At 37.2% G+C, this 18,679-nt stretch overlaps 1 protein-coding gene across 1 annotated transcript in view; it reads right to left on the bottom strand.

The window, feature by feature from the left end:
- Positions 1-17,710, bottom strand: part of asmt (acetylserotonin O-methyltransferase) — a 36,602-nt gene extending 18,892 nt beyond the window's left edge. The window contains exons 1-5 of the mRNA XM_057853226.1: positions 17,528-17,710; positions 13,518-13,692; positions 11,941-12,070; positions 10,070-10,138; positions 2,620-2,738 (exon numbers count right to left, since the gene is read on the bottom strand). Coding sequence (XP_057709209.1) covers positions 2,620-2,738; positions 10,070-10,138; positions 11,941-12,070; positions 13,518-13,692; positions 17,528-17,623 — 589 coding nt within the window. The 5' untranslated portion in view covers positions 17,624-17,710. The remainder of the gene's footprint in view (positions 1-2,619; positions 2,739-10,069; positions 10,139-11,940; positions 12,071-13,517; positions 13,693-17,527) is intronic.
- Positions 17,711-18,679: the final 969 nt, after the last annotated feature.

The raw sequence follows: 18,679 nt of genomic DNA, 5'->3' as shown, positions 1-18,679 counted from the left end.
AAAAAAAAAATGCGCAAATCGGATACTACCTGTAACTGTTTTCTTCTTTTCTATTCCTCTTTTCACCATCACTTTCTTGGGAACCATAGCGAATAAAAGCTAATACGTACGCTCATGAGTAGCTGCCGAGACATACCGGGAGTGCTAATTAAGAGCATGCCACTAATAAAAATGTTGTACAGTGTTAGCCAGTTGGATGCCAGAAAGATGCTAGGTAATAGCCAATGGCAGAACAGCTACGAGTATATAAGGTTCAGTAAACTCCAAGAACTGCGAGTAGCTACCCACACACGGAGCTCCCCATACTGTGCTGTATTTTTGCCTTTCAAAACCTGAAATTTCACTTTTAACAAGAGGCATTCCCCCCCATTTAAGCGTGTCGCAACCTGAAATTATCGTTTGTGAAAATGTTTGTAAGTCGAGGTACCACCAGAGGTGGTTAGTAACACGTTACATGTACTCCGTTGCATTTACTTGAGTAACTTTTTGAGAAAAATGTATTTCTAAGAGTAGTTTTACTAAGCCATACTTTTTACTTTTACTTGGGTAGATTTGTGAAGAAAAAATGCTACTCTTCCTCCGCTATTTTTGGGCTACACAAGAGTCGTTACATTTGTCCTCTTTATTCTACAAATTAGATTTTTTTTTCCCAGCGATGCCAAGAGTAGCGCTACCAATTTCACCAATGAGACGTCGCAACAATAATCACATGACCCCATTATACCAATCAGACACAAGCTTGCCGTTCTATGATCATGCCAGCCTGTTCAATCACGTGGCGTCTTTAAAGCACGGTAAAAAATGAAGTACAGTACTGTATTTGACATAGAGTGCTGCACTCAACACAAGGGCATAGGTTTGGTCTCAACATTGCTAGGGACGATATAACAGCATAACCTACATGTACAGTTTTTGCTGGGGGACATTAATAAGAGATTGGGTGAACGGGGGTTAGGGCTACATTTCTCACGAATATGAACCTAACTGACTGAAAGGCTAAATGATCAATGCAAAATAAGTCTGTATTGACTTATACGAACGTTCACGTTCAGGTGATACTCTGTTTAATTCAAACCTTTGTTTTCAAAAACTAGTAAAACATTTTGAAAACTTGGATATAAATAAATGACTGGATTTTATCAGCAAATTTGAATTGTAATTTTTAAACACTTAACTCTTCATATATTTATATTAACATACACAATACAAAGTTGTTTATAAATGAAACTGAACTGAAAAAGCCTCTTAGACAGGGTATAACAAAAATAAAAATTGAGCCTTCCTTAAAGTAAAACTACTGTTTTTGTCCACAGACACAGCTAAACTCAACAAAAAATGAAAACTTTTAACCTCAAGGATGATTAATGTATCATTATCTAGGGTAAAAAAAAATGCCAGCCTAGACTGCAAATAAAAAATATGTTAAATAAACAATGTTGACAATAAATACAAGTCATCCGCCACTCAAACGTGCGTTTGAGGGCAAAAAATGGACCGGCAGATTCAGCAAGTGAAAATGAGTCAAGTCTGAACATAATGAAAATAATTCATTTAATATTAGTAGGATCAATTCTATCCTTACAACATATGGGGAGACAATCTCAATTTCCTATACAGTATAACTGAACTTATTATGTAAGAAGGTTGCTTAAAAGTTGGTGGGGACCATTTGAGCATCCTCAAAAGTTTAGTGTTATGTCCCTACCGTCTCAGTGCAAACCTACGCCCTTGACTCAACATGACTCGAAAGCGCAGATTTTAACCTCTCTCTCAGTCTTTATTTGGCACCAACTGACCTAGGAAAACTGGAGATATGATCCTTTTAATTTCATAATAGTAACTATGAATGAACTAGTATTTACTAGTCAAACTGGGAACTAGTTCTCCGCTAGAGGGCACACATGCTCTTTGGACGAATAATGCTTTATCTCTGACATCATTTTTTTTCATATAAATAATTTTGTGCTGATAAAAAATCATACCATTGTAAAAAAAAAAAAAAAAAAAACTCCTTACCTGAGTATTCTTTTCACCAAATACGTTTTTTTTTTCCTTTTCTTTTTTTTAATGACTACTTTTACTGTTACTTGAGTAATATTATTTTGAAGTAATGCTACTCTTACTTGAGTACAATTTTTGGCTGCTCTACCCACCTCTGAGTACCACTGTACTGTATTTTGAAATATTACAATAAATATAATTTTTGAGTTCAAGTGTACTCTCACGGGAGTATGTATATTTTAGTACGTTTAGCAGTTCTTATGTAAATGGCTATTTTCAGTGAATTCCAACAACAGGTAAGCATTATTTGGTAAGCTTTTTCTTTGGCGGAGCTTTTTTTTTTCATGCTATTATAGACAATGTTCGTTTGATATTTATTAAAATACTAATTACCAACCACTCAGGACACTAAACTGTCATGAAAGCCATTCATGCAGCTAATCAGAGTCCCTGTGAAGTATGACGGGACAAAAAGGGAGCACATGAATATGTATATGCACCTTAGCCAGCTGTTTGTCACTCAACACACGGGACTGACAGTTTGAAATGTTAATGGCCGTGAAACTGCAACCTCGCTGCAAATGACTTTACAGTAATTAACTGAAGAGAGTCACTTACCTCCGAGGTCACAGATGACCTTGAAAGGCGAAAGGTCAAAGGCTGTGAGCACATCTCGACCGCAGACGTTCCATATGGAGTTCATCAGCTGCATGAACTTCACCATCTCCTCGTCAGACCTAAACACACACACATATCAGTGTTATTTACCAAACTCGACTCTCCCTGTTTTGACGGGTCGCTACATTGAGCTAAGAACTTATTTTTGCACGCCGTAACTGAAGGCTACACAATAAAAACACACTGACACACACGCACGCACGGTTTCTCCGCTTCCAGAAAAATATCACCCTACAGCGACACATTGTGTGTGTTTGGGAGAGACAGGCTGCTTTTGCAACATAGAAGAGCCTGTGGTGACTGCTGCTGTTCTGAGAAATCTCCACCTCATCACCCAGCACTTTACCATGCCTCAGGGCGCACACGCATGTGTGCTCGCACGCGCACACACACCCACACACAAATCAAAGCTGCTTCTGTTCTACACCAGCACAGGCTTGTGAGTGTCAAGATTTAAATGTAGTAGTAAAAAAGTTTTCATCGACAAGCAAACTTTGAATAACACACTAACCGCCGGATGAACTTCGAAAGTGACTCAATGCTTCAATGTTGCAGCTCTGGAGTCAAATTACTTCAGATGTGGACAAGTCATATAACTCTGGGGCCAAACAATGACCTGCTGTAATTGCCATATTATAATAAAATTCTCCTCAAATACAACATTTGACTACGAACAATGCACAGGATAAGGCAAGCGACTCCTTCCCCCAAAAGTCAAGCAGTTCAGGTCGAAAGAGAATCTGATAAAAGAACATGACATGGATGTTTTAAAAATAAAATAATAATAATAATTTCAGGATGATACAAAAATACACAGTAGTGGATGATGACACATGCAGCTTATGAGATTATGCAATACGTAATATTGGGCCCACGAGACCAAGGCGAGAGGAGACTTTCATCAAATGATAGACTATAAAATACTACTGCACATCAACAAAACACTTAACCTTAGACCACAGGTGTCAAACCGATTCCAGAAAGGGCCTAGTGGGTGCAGGTTTGCTTTCCAACCAATAAAGAGGACACCTTTTCACCAATTAGATCTTTTACATGTGTAATCAGTTAAACTTTGTCAGGTGCTGCTTGTTTCAGCAGGAAGTTCATTGGTCAAACTCTCTGCACGTTATCGATTGGAACAAAATCCAGCACCCACTAGGCCCTTTCTGGAATCGGTTTGACACCTGTGCCTTAGACCAAAATATACATGCTTGATTTGTTAAAATTACTATGAAACATCTAGACACCTAAGGTCATCTGGAACCTGTCTCTTGTATGTTCCAAGAACAAGAACCAAGCAGGGAACGGCATCATTTAGTTATTATGCTCCTCACCTCTGGAACAGGTTACCTGAAGGTCTGAAGTATGCGCAAACTGTTAACTCCTTTAAATCAGGGCTAAAAACACTCTTGTTTAGCACAGCATATCCATAACTATCTATATATTTCAATCTATTTGCTTTCTATTCCTCTTGGGCTTTATCTCCATTGCTGATTTCAATTATTATTATTAGCAGTAGTATTTTTTATTTTTATTTTTCTTATTCTATTCGTGATTAAATGCGATTTTTATGTATAATTTTATTTCCTGTTTCGATTGTTTTTGTTTTTACGTTCTACTGATTTAATGTGATTTTTATGATCTTCGTGTGATGTAAAGCACTTTGAATTGCCTTGTGTTGAATTGTGCTACATAAATAAATTTGTCATACTTTTAAGAAAACAAAAATGACAAAATGTATGACTAGACAGTTTTTTAATTTGACAGTCCAAATTAAAAAAAGGTGTTTAGTGATAATGAGATGTACTGTATATTATACCACACCTATTGGTAGGATTCTCTCAAGGCACACACATGATGAATGACCTAAGCATAGGCTTATAACTGCCACATTTTTTTTTTTTTTTTTTTTTGAAAGTGCAAAAAAAAATGTCCACGTTATAACTGTAACCAAAGTTCTCTGTCAATACAGAGTGTACTCAGACATTGCCACTGCTGCAAGTGTTGAACGCTGATGAAAAAAAAGCATCCATATAGTTACTCAACCAAGCATTCAAGTGATGATCATAGCGATAATAGTACTTTATGTGCTCTTGGTTAGGGATGCCCTGATCACATATTTTTGCCACCGAGTCGGAGTCACCTGATTTTGAGAATCTGCGGATACAGAGTCTCGATCCAATACCGATTTTTTTTTTTTTTTAAATTGAACAAAAGTTCCAAACATGTTACAATACTGTACGTTTTTACAGTACCTACTCTTCTGCTTTTTCCAGGAGGGTTGCGGAGTATAAAATATATACAGTGGTACCTGTACATACATGTATGAAATTAATTGGTTCTGGAAGTCGTTTCTTAAGTTGAAATTTCTGTAAGTAGAGATGCATTTTCCATTTAAATGCTCTAATCAGTTCCCAAAATTCACACATACTGTAAATATTTTATAATGCATAAAAATGCATCAAAACATGTAACAAATACATGTTACAATTAGATTATTGCACAATAAATATAAAATCTTAGTTGCATAATGTAAAAAAAAAAAAAAAAATAGAATAAAGAATAAAAGTATACTCAAATAGAGCTGTCAGAACACGAGGGGCGAATGAAGAGGATGCTGGGATACACACATACAATAACAATACAGGTCCTTCTTAGCCAATTGGATGTCAGGAATGCTAGGCAATAGACAATGCAAAGCTACTACGGAGTCAATGAGCATTCAATAGGTCTGCAGCAAGGGAACGCGTTGCTCTGTAATTCACCGCGAAGCCACTAGAGGGGTGTGGCATTGTGTTTGTACGGTTTGGGGCGACTCTTGTTGACTTCCTTTAGTTTTCTTCCCGTTACAAATGCCAACGGAGATGGAACACTTGAATGTGGATCTTCAGCTCATCAACATTGAACAACAAATGTTGATCGTACTGTAATGTTCGTAAGTATGCACGGGTCCTTCAAGAGGCGATCAGACAGGGGAGCGGTGACGTAGCAGAAAGCGAGTGGAAAGAACGGGAGAAAGCGAAAGTTAGTGGTCACATGTTGCGGCAGCCCGCTATTATTTTGTTTATTGTTGACACAATAAAATGGGGAAAGCCATCATCGACTCCTCCCATTCTTCTTCCACTCTTCCGTCATAATAAAAGCACCGCGGCACTCTCAATCAGTGATGATGTATCAAGTATGTGAACACTTGTTGAAAATTAAACATCAAAACAACTCTTTTGACATCAAACCTGTGCTTTAGTCTTCATATACTTAGAGTGTGAAATGTAAATACTAAGTCACAGACTCACAGCAAACATATGTACACAATAAATAATGAAGTGAACCAACCAAAATTACGACCTTAAGTGATAAAAAGCTGGTATTTTTTGGCCGACTGTGTCACTGCTTCCGGTAGCCATTCGCTACCGAACACCCACATTTTTTAATGCAATTGTTGAACTTGCCATTTGACAATCTTTATAATGTCTTGACGAGACATTGTAGAAGTTGTTGTACTTGCTCTTCGATGATACTCTCATCAGCTTGGTCCATTTTTGCATGTAGCAAAACAATGTTTGAAAATGGCGGTGATTTCGCGCTGAACCGGATACAACAGTCTGAGCGGACCAATCACAGTCCATTTGCGCCACGTCACCATGCGTTGATGCGTCGACTAGTCAGAAAATTGTGGAGATGCATATCAGGCTACGGTGAAGGGTCGTAAATCGGGTCTGCCTTGGCGGCGGCGTTCTGCCACAGAAGCATAACTCAGACTTTACTTTTTGCATTGGTTGCACTGATGCACCTAATTTTTTTCTTAAGGTGCACCACATTTTTCATTGCATCAGCTTTAACGCCATACTTTTAATCACTCTCCATAAAATTCATATAATTCATATGAGTCCACTCAAATTCACTCACTCTTTGAAGATTGACTTAATGATGATTAACATATTTGCGGCTTTCATCGTAGAGCTACATAGCCTTCACTCACCAGATCAAAGCTAGAAAACCTGTCAATCATCATTAACTTTAAGTAGCAAACTTCAGCTACACTGCTGTCCAACAAAAGCAGCAGGAGGGAGAGTGAGAGGCTGTACAAGCATGAAGCAGGAAAATATAAATTAGGGCTGTCAAACGATTAAAATTTTTAATCGAGTTAATTACAGCTGAAAAATTAATTAATAGCAATTCATCGCAATTCAAACCATCTATAAAATATGCCATATTTTTCTGTAAATTATTGTTGGAATGGAAAGATAAGACACAAGATGGATATATACATTCAACATACGGTACATAAGGACTGTATTTGTTTATTATAACAATAAATCAACAAGATGGCATTAACATTATTAACATTCTGTTAAAGCGATCCATGGATAGAAAGACTTGTAGTTCTTAAAAGAAAAATGTAGAAATTTATTAAAATTAATAGAAAATTTTATATTAAAACCCCTCTTAATGTTTTCGTTTTAATAAAATTTGTAAAAATTTTCAATCAAAAAATAAACTAGTAGCCCGCCATTGTTGATGTCAATAATTACCTACACAATGCTCATGGGTGCTGAAGCCTATAAAATCAGTCGCACCCAAGCGCCAGCAGAGGGCGGCAATACTCCACAAAACACAATTAACAAGTGAGCGTTTCACTGTACCGTCATTTAAATGTGTATGAGCGGGGCATCTGCGTTAATTGCGTCAAATATTTTAACGTGATTAATTTAAAAAATTAATTAACGCCCGTTAACGCGATCGTTTTGACAGCCCTAATATAAATATATTTTTTAAATTAAAAACCCGATCCTTTTCACTCGATTCTGTTGAAAAATGGCACGATCAGCTTGATTTCCGATCACGTGATCGGATCAGGACATCTCTACTCTTGGTACACTACCACTTTCTGATATGTAGGGTGGGTCTGGATGATCCAATTCTTTTTTTCTTTAAATAAAAGACAATTAATGTTTATAATATTGTCCAGATTTAATCCCCAGCAAGAGAATTTTGGTCCAACAGGACAGAAGACAGAAAACAAAGCAGGCCCTACACTTATGAAAACTTTTACAATACAGTCAGGAAGAAATTACAGAAGAATATTTACTTTCTTTTGAGGAAAAAAACACATTGACTATGTATGCTTGCATTGATTTTGTAATTTATTTTCCATAGGCTTCTATGTCTGAATATAATAACAATGAAATTCAATGTATTCCAATTTTTTTTTAAAGTACTGAAAATATTTGTGTGCGCTATAAGTTTTGGAGAAGCGAGCAGTTCTGTGAAGATGCTAGAGAAAAGTGCGGCAGCCAGGGGCATTACCGGGGGGGGGGGCAGAAAACTTGATGTAGTACTAACGGCAGTCTGGGCACCGCGTATGGTATGCCGTTAATATAGTACTGATGTGTTCTAAGTTTTAACCTTTGCGTTGTTACCTCCTCTTTCACTTAAAAAAAAAATGAAATGAAGTGAAATGTTGGTTTTGTTCCTAGGGGGCGCCACACACATTTATGCATATTTGTATTTTTTTATTTATTTATTTTTTTTACATTTTATGAAAGTTTTCACCCAGTGTTCACCTGGCTGTTGAGTTTGGTGAGTTTTGAAGCATTCTGAGGGGGTCAAAGTGGGCTCAAAGCATCGGCGGGACAAATAATGACTGCTAGGGGGCGCTACATAGTGTATTTGGAATTTGTCTTTACGCGGTATCAAAGATTGCACCTGTCTTGACCTGCCTGCCGATTATGTTGCATTTTGAAGCATTTTAAGGGGGTCAAATTGAGCTCAAAGGGGCTGCTGAACAAAGAATAACTATAATAATAATAAAATCGAGGAACCACAATAGGTTACCTAAAAAAACATTGCCACCATGTCCATACTGTTCCGTTATGGATGTGTTCTAAGTCAAATAAAATAAAATCAACTTTTATTTGTTTAGACCAAATCACAACAACAGTTATCTCAAGGAGAAAACAAAACATGTTTTAAGGTGCAGTAGCCCTATGCTGGATTTCGACCTACTTGAGCATTGTAGCTTTTTTTTTTTTTTTTTTTTTTTGGCCCACCCAGGTAAGACTAATGCCCACCCACACCTGGCATCCTGGTAACACCACTGGCGGCAGCCATACTTTTATATTGGAAAAAGTTTAGGCTTGGGTACAAAATTTTAAAAAATAGGTGTGTTTCGGCAAACTTGCAAATTGGAATATTGCACAGCAAATTTGTTGTTGAGGTGATAAAATGGCTGGAATTTTAACCATGAAATATAAATCTTGTTTCAGAAATGCCAAAAATTGAAAATAAACACTGTAAACAAAAATGACACTACCGTACCTTGAAAGGTACTACAGTAGCAAACTCCACAAGAAGATACAAAAAATAAAAATAAAGCAAACAAGGCAACAGAACCTCTCCGTTTCTGCCTGGGATCCATATGGAGATCGACATATTTGCCCTTGAAAGGACTTGCTGAGCGCTGAGAGGTTGAAAATCATCTGACCATTTAAGAAAACACATCTAAGTGATGCAAATAGGAGAAGGGCATTTACCCTGCTTTAAATTTCTAATTATGCAATCTTGTACATGCTCTGAATCTCCAAACCGCATCTAAATTTGTGCTTTGTCTATAGTCTTGTCTCAAGGTCTTTTTTTTCCCCCCAGTGTTAGAATTCGCGCCATATTCCAGACTTGGCTGTAAATTATTCAGGTGCATTATGCGGCTGGTTAAATGGCAAGGAGTAAACAAGTGTCTGAGTCATGCAGCCAGCTTTGAATCATTCTGTTGCTGCTTCTAGAAAGCCCTCAATGACTTCCGTGCTTGTTTCCTGCGCTAATTTCCCCCCAGTATTCTCGGGGGAAATCAGCAGAGACAAACAACTGCGGCTCCTCATTGCGCTATTGTGAGCAGGTGTTGATATTTAGTTTTTTGATCAATTAGGGGGTGAATAACAAATTCATCTTTCTGACGATAGATCACATTGGTAGTGCGCGTATGGTATTTGGAATATTCTCAGATGGTGTTCATCTTCATAAATGGTACCATTTCTGCGGGATAATCAGATGCTCTGCGTGATGACATTAGGAAACAACTACAACATAGCAATAGTGTAATCAATGGATAAAGCGCAACGATGAGTAGCATACAAATGCGCCAAAGACCATTCTATTGAAATATGGGGTAATTCTTGCATAACAAGTGCATATAACGATTAAAGTTTGGACACTGTCTGAACAGCTTGAATGTTTTCACAAGCAGGCACACAAGGCTTTTGTGTTTTTTGAACAATATTCTTCAAATCATTTTTTAAAGCTGTGTATTATTCAGATTGTATTCAACATTAAGACTTAAGCACAGAACACGCAGTACTGTTTGAACACCAGTTCTTGAGAAGTTGGAGATTCTTACCTGTAAAGAGCCTGAAACAAATCTTTGGAGCTTACACCGAAGGCTTTCTCATATTGACTTCTTCCTTCCCTATGACATACAAAACACATAATGTTCATATTTTGGACCGCTTGTACTTGTATTTTACATTTGTAAAGTCAGATGAGGCCCTAGTACACACAAAGAAAAAAAACAAGCATTCTAGGAAGGCCTGAGTCTAGACCTCGACCCACAACTTCAAGATTTGAAGCAGATATGCCAACATCTTGACAACCATTCCACATCATTAAAATATTTGATGACTTCAATGCCTCTAGGTGTAAAACCTCTATATCAGGGGTGTCCAAACTGTGGCTCGCAGCCCAGTTTTTATTGGCCCGCACAAAATTCATTGACTATGGACTGCACAGGTAGATTAAATTCAGCCACATTCTATGTACTTCTCAGTTTTAACACTAGATGGTACAAGTCACTTTAACAGTGCCCTTCCATTAGTCAAGGGGTAAAAACCTGACAAGTTGAAATCAATGTAGAGCACCGTTTAGAATTGTAGTATTTTTTTAAACTATTAAAATAAATAAATAAATTTATATTTTTTAAAAAATATTTCATGTCATAAATAAAGTCATCTTGGTTATGATTTGATTGACTTTTTTGCTGTTGCTGGATATTTTCTTTGTTCAGCAAAATTTGTTTCAGTAGTGTAAAAACAGTATATACTGTATATATATTTTGTAATATTCTATACCTCTGGATTATTTTGTCGCTTGCATCTCTTAAATCATGCACTGCTATTGACAGTTTGAGACATCCAATTCATTTCAACTGAGTAGGCTGGCACTGAGTGATCATTTTTTACTGCCATTGACGGCGGTAGACATCCAATCCATTTGGCTGGGAGCGCTGAAAGCATCTGATGTCGTCAACAGCAGCCATTGAGTTAATTCTTAATAGTGCTTCAACGATTAATCGATTAACTCGAGTAATTCAATATGAAAAAAAACTTCAAATCAAATTTTGCTGCTTCGAGGATTCATTTAATTAAAGTGCCATTGTAATGATTTGTTTTGAAAGTGTTGCATTTACTTTTATTGATTTGGGTGGATACACTGCCCTCGAGTGGCAACAGTCAGGATGACATAGCTCATCTATAATGGCTAAATCCAGCTGCTCCCTGTTAGGACCAACAAAAGGCTGTAGTTTATTTAGCAGACTTTTGTGGGAGTATGTGTTTAAACAATTTGTTAAGCGCTTTGTTTAAAAAAAAAAATTAATATGTTAAAAAATAAAATAAAATAATAAATTGCATTCTACAGCATTTAATCTAGCGGATTTTTGCGATGCAAATTCTTATGTTGCACTTACATTTTATTTTTTTTATTTTTTTTTTTTTTTTAATACCGCTTGGGGCTAAGCTCGGGTATTTTAATTTAGTTTTAAATGCATTTATTGCTCTTGTAAAATGAAATGCAATTCTGCATAGTTTGAAGAAACACTCAAGGAATTTTATTTTGTATTCACAATTAATGTTCTTTTGAAAGTGCAATCTTAGCAGACCAAATATATTGCAAACATCGATACTTGTTTCTTTAATTTTTAAATCACCTAAAAATTATTCTGGAAGGCATTAAATGTTTGCAATCCTATTACGCAATTATTCGAACTAACTATTCGATAGATTAATCGAAAACTGAAATAATCGATAGCTGCAGCCCAAATTCTTAAGGATAAATACATACTAACCCCACCACCTTTTTTTTTAACCTGATTCCGATCCTCTGTATAACAAATGAAAGTAGAAGGATTTCAAGCTGTCTCTTGTATACTTTAATTTTTCTGAAAGTGACCCTCAGAGAAAAACGTTTGGACACCCCTGCTCTATATAGACTGACCTGACAGCATCAGTCAAGTAGTGCCAGCAGAGGTAAATGGTTCTGGAACTGTATTGAATGGAGTGGTAGAGAGTTGCAGGACCAGAGCGGGTCAGGTACAGTCTGGCCTGCTCTGTATTACTGTAAGACACTAAACAAAAAGACAGGAGGAGAAAAGGGATGACTGCAAATGAGTTCCTGCAGGTGTCGAAAAACAATTTCATCTTTCACGAAGAGAGAATTGATGTGGGGAACATCAGAGCACAAAGGAATGGAGTGTCAGGACTAAGGTATGACTAAATACTAGGGCTGTAACCATACAAAAATTCACGATTCGATTTGTATCACTATTTTTACCCACAAATCGATACACAAAGCTATTTTTTACATGTGAAAAGTATTTAAAGGCACTAAAGTCATTTTCCAATATTTTAAACTGTTTCATGCAAAAGATCGAAATGGGAGCATGCCCTGGTCGAAGTGTGTAATCTGTTTTTTTTTTTTATTGCAATCACTTTTAGAAGTAAACTCTTTCTGCAAACAGTAGGTTTTGAAATTGATACCAGTGTGACTTCAAACACCAAATTAATCACAGGATTGGTTAGATACGTATGTGAATCCATCTTCCAGGAAGTAGCTTCAGAAAACATACCGTTTTGAAAGCGCTCTGAAAACACAGCAAAGAAGGTGCATCTATTTTAAGTCATTGAGGTTTCGCTAACGTGCTTGCACATAGCGAGTCTCGTTAATAAAAATACTTTATATTGGGTTTTAAAAAAGTATGCAGTGTTGGTTTTTAATATACGTATGTATATACATGTGCATTTTCTTTGGTTTAGTACAATAATTTTGTCACACTACCAGTTGCTGTCTATTTTTTCACAACCCCCCCACACCGCCGTTTGTTGTCTAGCCGCCCGAGAGTGACTTTACACGGTTTGTTCACTGGCAAAAGTCGGCCTCCTTGCCCATATTTACCGTCTAGCTGGTCGAGAGGCACATTGCTGGGCTTGCTCGCCGGGAAAACTTGGCCTCCTTGCCTGGTTCTCGATTGAATTTCTCTAATTTCTTTTTCCTGTGTGTCGCTCCTGGATGTTTGTAATGCGATGATGACCTCTAGACTTAACTGCGTGAGTGCGCTGGCGATAACGGAGTGAACGTTTTATTTAAGTAGAAATAAGTAATATATTAGCACTTTGGAACTAGGAAGTCTTAGCAAAATCTGGCCTCCTGGCTGAAATGTGCCTCTATGCGCGCACGGAACCCCGCTGAAGCAGAAGTGTCAAGCGAGTGAATAATTTATTTTTGTCTAATTACAAAATAGTAAAGCTTGGTGTCATTGAAGAATGGTTGTAGTACAAGCTTCTGCAATGAGACAACGTCATAGCACACACTTTACAAACACCCAAGAACTTCCCGCTGACAAGGTCTCCCCATGAACCGTTTTCTCCCTATGTCTGGGTAACGTTTAACTTTTTTTGTAAACTCACAGATCATTGGTGACATCAAATTCTTACTGGGATTAAGAATTTTTCAAATGCAATGAACAATATCACTTAACACAACTATCTTTTAACCCTATTGTTAGGTCACCTCACCTTGTCCATTTTGCTTGTGCGTCTGAAGTAGCTGAAGGCCACTACAAGCTGCCAACAGCCTTTCGATGCCATCCAAGTTGGCACCTACGGCCTGGCTGATTTCCTCTGCAGACAGAGGGCGCCCTGCACCCAATAGCACGTCGAACACGCCGAGCTCACATGCTGTGAACAGAGTCTGCCCGGAGGAGAACATGTATGATTCATTAATGTGGGAAAGAAACATGGTCAGTAATTACACCGAGACCTATTGACAGTAAAATAGAATCCACCAAATAAATACCTATTGGCTCTACTTCACTCTTGGGCTTAGGTTACTATCAGTACCGAAAACCAACAAAATCACTTACCGCTAAAAGAATAAAATAAAAAAAAATAACTGAAACTATTTTGTGCTCACAGAAATAAAGCGTCGTGAAATCAAAAGTCATTCAGCCCTGTTTCCATATATTATTCCCAAATGCAGTATTTTATTTTTCAATTAAAAAGGACTGAATATGTAGATTTTTTTTAACATGTATTGCAACCCTCAATTTCAATGAATTTGGAACGCTGTGTTAAACAAATGAAAACGGAAGACAATAATTTGCTAATCATGTTCAACTTATAATAATACACTACAAAATGTTTAGTGTTCAAACTGATAGACTTGATTCAAGGGTGTAGGTTTGCATAAGGATGGTAGAGACATAACACCACCAACTTTTAAACCTTATTTGCATTGTATAATGACTTCAGTTATATACTGTAGGTAATTTAGATTGTCTTCCCATATGTTGTAAGGTCCAGGATATACTAGTAATAGACCCTACCATTATTAAGTGAATTACAGTACAGTACTTTAATTATGTTCAGACTTACAGTACATTGACTCTTTTTCACTTGCTGAATGTGCCAGTCCATTTTTTCCCCTAAAACACACTTTTGATTGGCTGATGACTGGAATAATAGTCATACAATACGCCGCCTCCCTCAACCCCCAAATACAATATGGCGCCTCCTCCGCCCTCTTCGAAAACGAGGGATATTAGTTTTATTCCACCAGCAGCAGCCACTATAAGTAATATAAAAACGTCAGTGTGTGGGGGTGGGGAGCACACACATATTTTACTACTGAAAGTCCGACCTTCTTCAGAGTTAGCATAACATTAATCAGTGCGAATTTCTCGAACTCTAGGAGGAAGCTGCTTTGAGAGAAATAGCCTCCTGGAAGTTTTCTACAGTTAACGTTAATTAACCTATAAGAAATGTAGTGACTCAAGGTTTACCCCCTTTTCCCCAGTTTTCATTTTTATTTTGTTTACGTGGTCTTACTTAAAGCAGCCCAAAGGAGCTTTCATTTTTTTGTTGAGTTAGGCTCTGCTTGTGGACAAAAGCAGTAGTGTTTTACCTGAAGGACGGCTCCATTTTTGTTTATTTTTGTTATTCTCTGACTACGAAGTTTTTTGTTATATTTAATTTATTTAGACAGACAATTTTGAGTGTTATTAAGACAAATGTTTTTTTCCCCCTGGATTCTTAAGAGATGATTGACAAGTTTGTATTTCTTGTGTAAGTTAATATAATTAGTGTTCAAATAATGCAGTTTAAATTCGCTAATAAAATCCGGACATGTATTCTGAAAGTTTTCAAAATGTTTCTTTAGTCGTTTTTTAATACAAAGGTTTGAACTGAACGGTGAATCACCTGAACCAATACATATGCACTGCAAAAACTAAAACTTGAAAAAACAAAAAAACAAAACTTAAATTCCCTTCTTTTCAGTGTAATTCTACTAGAAATAAGTTATCTGCCAGTGATCAAGTAAATTTTACTTAAATCTCTTACAATAAGAAAAATAGCTAGCTGAAAAGTAGCTTAAGAGACTTATTTTAAGCAAAAAGATATTTTTATATATATTTCTATATTTAATCTTTAAAAAAAACTATCAGAAATGTTCTTAATTCAAGAATAGATATTGTTTAAAGATTTTTTTTTTTTTAAAAGACAACAACATTATTTGAAAGCATTTTTCTTGATTTAGGTGAAAAATGACCGACTTTTAGATGTATGAGCTTAATAAGAACAAATAGTAATATTTACTTAAAGCAGACATGTCCAAAGTCCGGCCCGGGGGCCAAATGCGGCCCATGGTCAAATTTCATCCGGCCCCCTACCTCTGTCTTAAAATCAATAACGTCTGGCCCGCACACAGACTTAATAAATTGGTCAGCAGTACTGCTATCAGCATATGTAGTAGCTTACACACTAAATGCTGCTCCTCATTTACCCACTAAAAGGCAACAGCACTCTAAGCAACATTACCCCGTGTGACCCTTTACTCCCAATTTTCTAAAATAGCGAAAATCAACAACAACAAAAAAAAGAAAGTTGACTGCGACGGCCGACGCTTCAAGGATAGGTGGAAATTGGACTATTTCTTCACTAAAATACGCAACAACTGTGTCTGCCTCATTTGCAAAGAGACAGTTGCTGTTTTTAAAGAGTTCAATGTGAGGCGATATTACCAAACAAGACACGCTGACATATACGACAAGATTACAGGGAAGATATAATACGTAGCGAGAAATTGAAGCAACTTGAAGCTAGTTTAATTTCACAGCAGCAGTATTTCGCAGGAGCCCGAGAGTCGAAAGAGACCGCCACAAAGGCTAGTTGCGAGATTGTTGAAATTATTAATTAAAAAGAAATAAAGAAAGCAAATGTGACACACAGAATGGCTGGCTAAAATTTGCTTAAATATATTGTTCTATGTAAAGGATGTCAGCCAAGGTCGCCCCCCCACATTTTTGCCAAACCAAATCTGGCCCCCTTTGCAAAAAGTTTGGACACCCCTGACTTAAAGTGTAGGAGTCTGACACATTAATCTGTTAACAAAGCCTTTGACATTTAAAACAAAATAGAGACAATTTTTCAACTGGATTGAAGAAAAAATATCAGATAAAGTTATAAATTTGCAGTGTGAAAGTTAGTATAAATCAACAGATTTATTTAGCATTAATCATTTATGCTACCAATTAATTAGGTTCATATTGGTGAGAAATGTAGCCCGGAGCCCCGTTCACCCAATCTGTTTGGTCTTAATAATGTCCCATCCCCTGCAAAGCCTACATGCAGGTTATGCTGTTATATCGTCCCTACCAATATTGAAACCAAACATACGCACTTGACTTGATTGTTTTTAGAAAATAATGATTAACTTAGAATTCAATGGATTTAACACATACCAAAAGACAGGTGACAAACAAAAAAAGCTGAGGAATGCTCATCAAACACCTGTTTGGACATCCCGCAGGTGAACAGGCTAATTGGGAACAGGCGGGTGCCATGATTGGTATAAAGGAGGTTGTCTGAAATGTAGTCAGTCACAAGCAAGGAACAGTTTTAAGGACAAAGTTTCTCAATGTACAGTTGCATGGACATTAGCAATTTCATCCCCTACGGCCCATAAAATTACGTAAAGGTTCAGAGAATGTGCATGTAAGCCGCAAGTCGAAAACCAACACTGAATGCCTGACTTTTGATCCCTCATGCAGCACTGCACCAATATATATTCATAACCTGTACATATATGGGCTCACAAACACTTAGTTACGCATGCCATCTACTGGCAAATTCCTGACCTACAGAAGGCTGCCCTCTATTCGCCAATTTCTAACTATAATCCCACAATTAATTAATCAGCCGATACAAAAATATCCACAATTGGACTCGAGGATTAATAAATTCAAGTTTCATGCTGGTCAGATCACCAATGAAGGAGTAGGACTTGTGCCAACAAGAACAACAACCTGGCTGCCATTGACAGCAATAGACATCCAATCCATTTTTAACTAGGAATTCTGGCAGTGAATGAAAACTGCCAACACTCAGAGTTAACATGAACAAGATGTCCATCACAGTCAATGGCAGCCATTGAGTTAACTACAGGTAAAACTGTTAGAATTTTTTTTTGTACCGTGAAGAGAACCCACGGTGTAGTTATAAGACTCTTGTCTGGAAATGTGTGCTACCTTGGAGACCAAGAAACCTTCCATATAGTTTAGTATTTTCCGCGGGTATGTTCCAACAGCAGGAAAAGTTGCGTCCATCTCATGCTGATCTGCCATTGTCTACGAACTCTCAGTATTCCTCTTCCAACGATATACAGTAGGAATGTCACCTGAGAAGACAAAACCAGACTAAAGCTAGAGAAAGTGTCCGTCCAGCAGTGGGCTAATCTGATTAGAGGGCGATAACCCAGATTAGAGCAGGGGCTCACTGGACCATGAAACAAAACACTGCTGCCTTGTTCACCATCATTCTCACACCAATGGAGTCTTTCACTTGAGCCATTTCAGAGGGTTAGTTTGTGTGCAAAAAAGAGCACTAAACTTGAATTCTTTCTCTTACGAATATATTTTTGGAAAGGCAATTTTGGAGGGGATTCCAGTTGCCATAAGGGAAAAAGCTTGTGAAATAGGCCATCTCATCCAACATGATTGACACTAGGTTTTGTGGAATGGTCAAAATTCTGCTTGGTTGTGGACATGCTCCATGAGTCAAAACACAAATTGTATGAATTCCAAAACTATTTCAGGTAAAAATGCTATCCTTATTAAGAGCTACAAGGTATAAACACGAAGCCAAGGTCAAGAGCTCTTGCATTCCTATTGTTGTGGAAAATGTGCTGCTCTCTTAATCAGCTCTAGAATGTAATGACTTTTTTTTTTTGCTGCGCTCTATTATACAAGTTCTTCATTGACACACAGAAAAGCTGTTAAAAATTCAAAAACACTTCTTAAAATGATAAAGACAGCAATAGCATTAAGCAAACTAAGATGTGTTGGGGAAAAAGAATTATAAATATGTTGCTGTGGTTGCAAATCCTGAGGTTTTGGGGGTTCCTAAAATGTCTGCAGCTTTGAGAAAGCTTTTCTCTTCACATTTCAGTAGGAACAGCATCCAGGTTGTTCGCTTCTTTGCCCAACCCTACAACATCAGAGGCAGTCTGAAGCTTGCTGAAGACTATGCTCAAAACGGTATGTTTCAAGTATTGTATATTTAGTCAAATGTTTTTATTTTCAAAACGTTACTAATTCAGATGAGATCATGTATGTTTGTATTTGATGCACATGAGGGACGACAACTAATCTTTTATCAAAGCTTTAACCCTTTATTGCCAA

Source organism: Corythoichthys intestinalis, chromosome 12 (genome assembly GCF_030265065.1).
Source record: "Corythoichthys intestinalis isolate RoL2023-P3 chromosome 12, ASM3026506v1, whole genome shotgun sequence".
Taxonomy (NCBI): domain Eukaryota; kingdom Metazoa; phylum Chordata; class Actinopteri; order Syngnathiformes; family Syngnathidae; genus Corythoichthys; species Corythoichthys intestinalis.
This window is presented reverse-complemented; position numbering and strand designations above follow the sequence as displayed.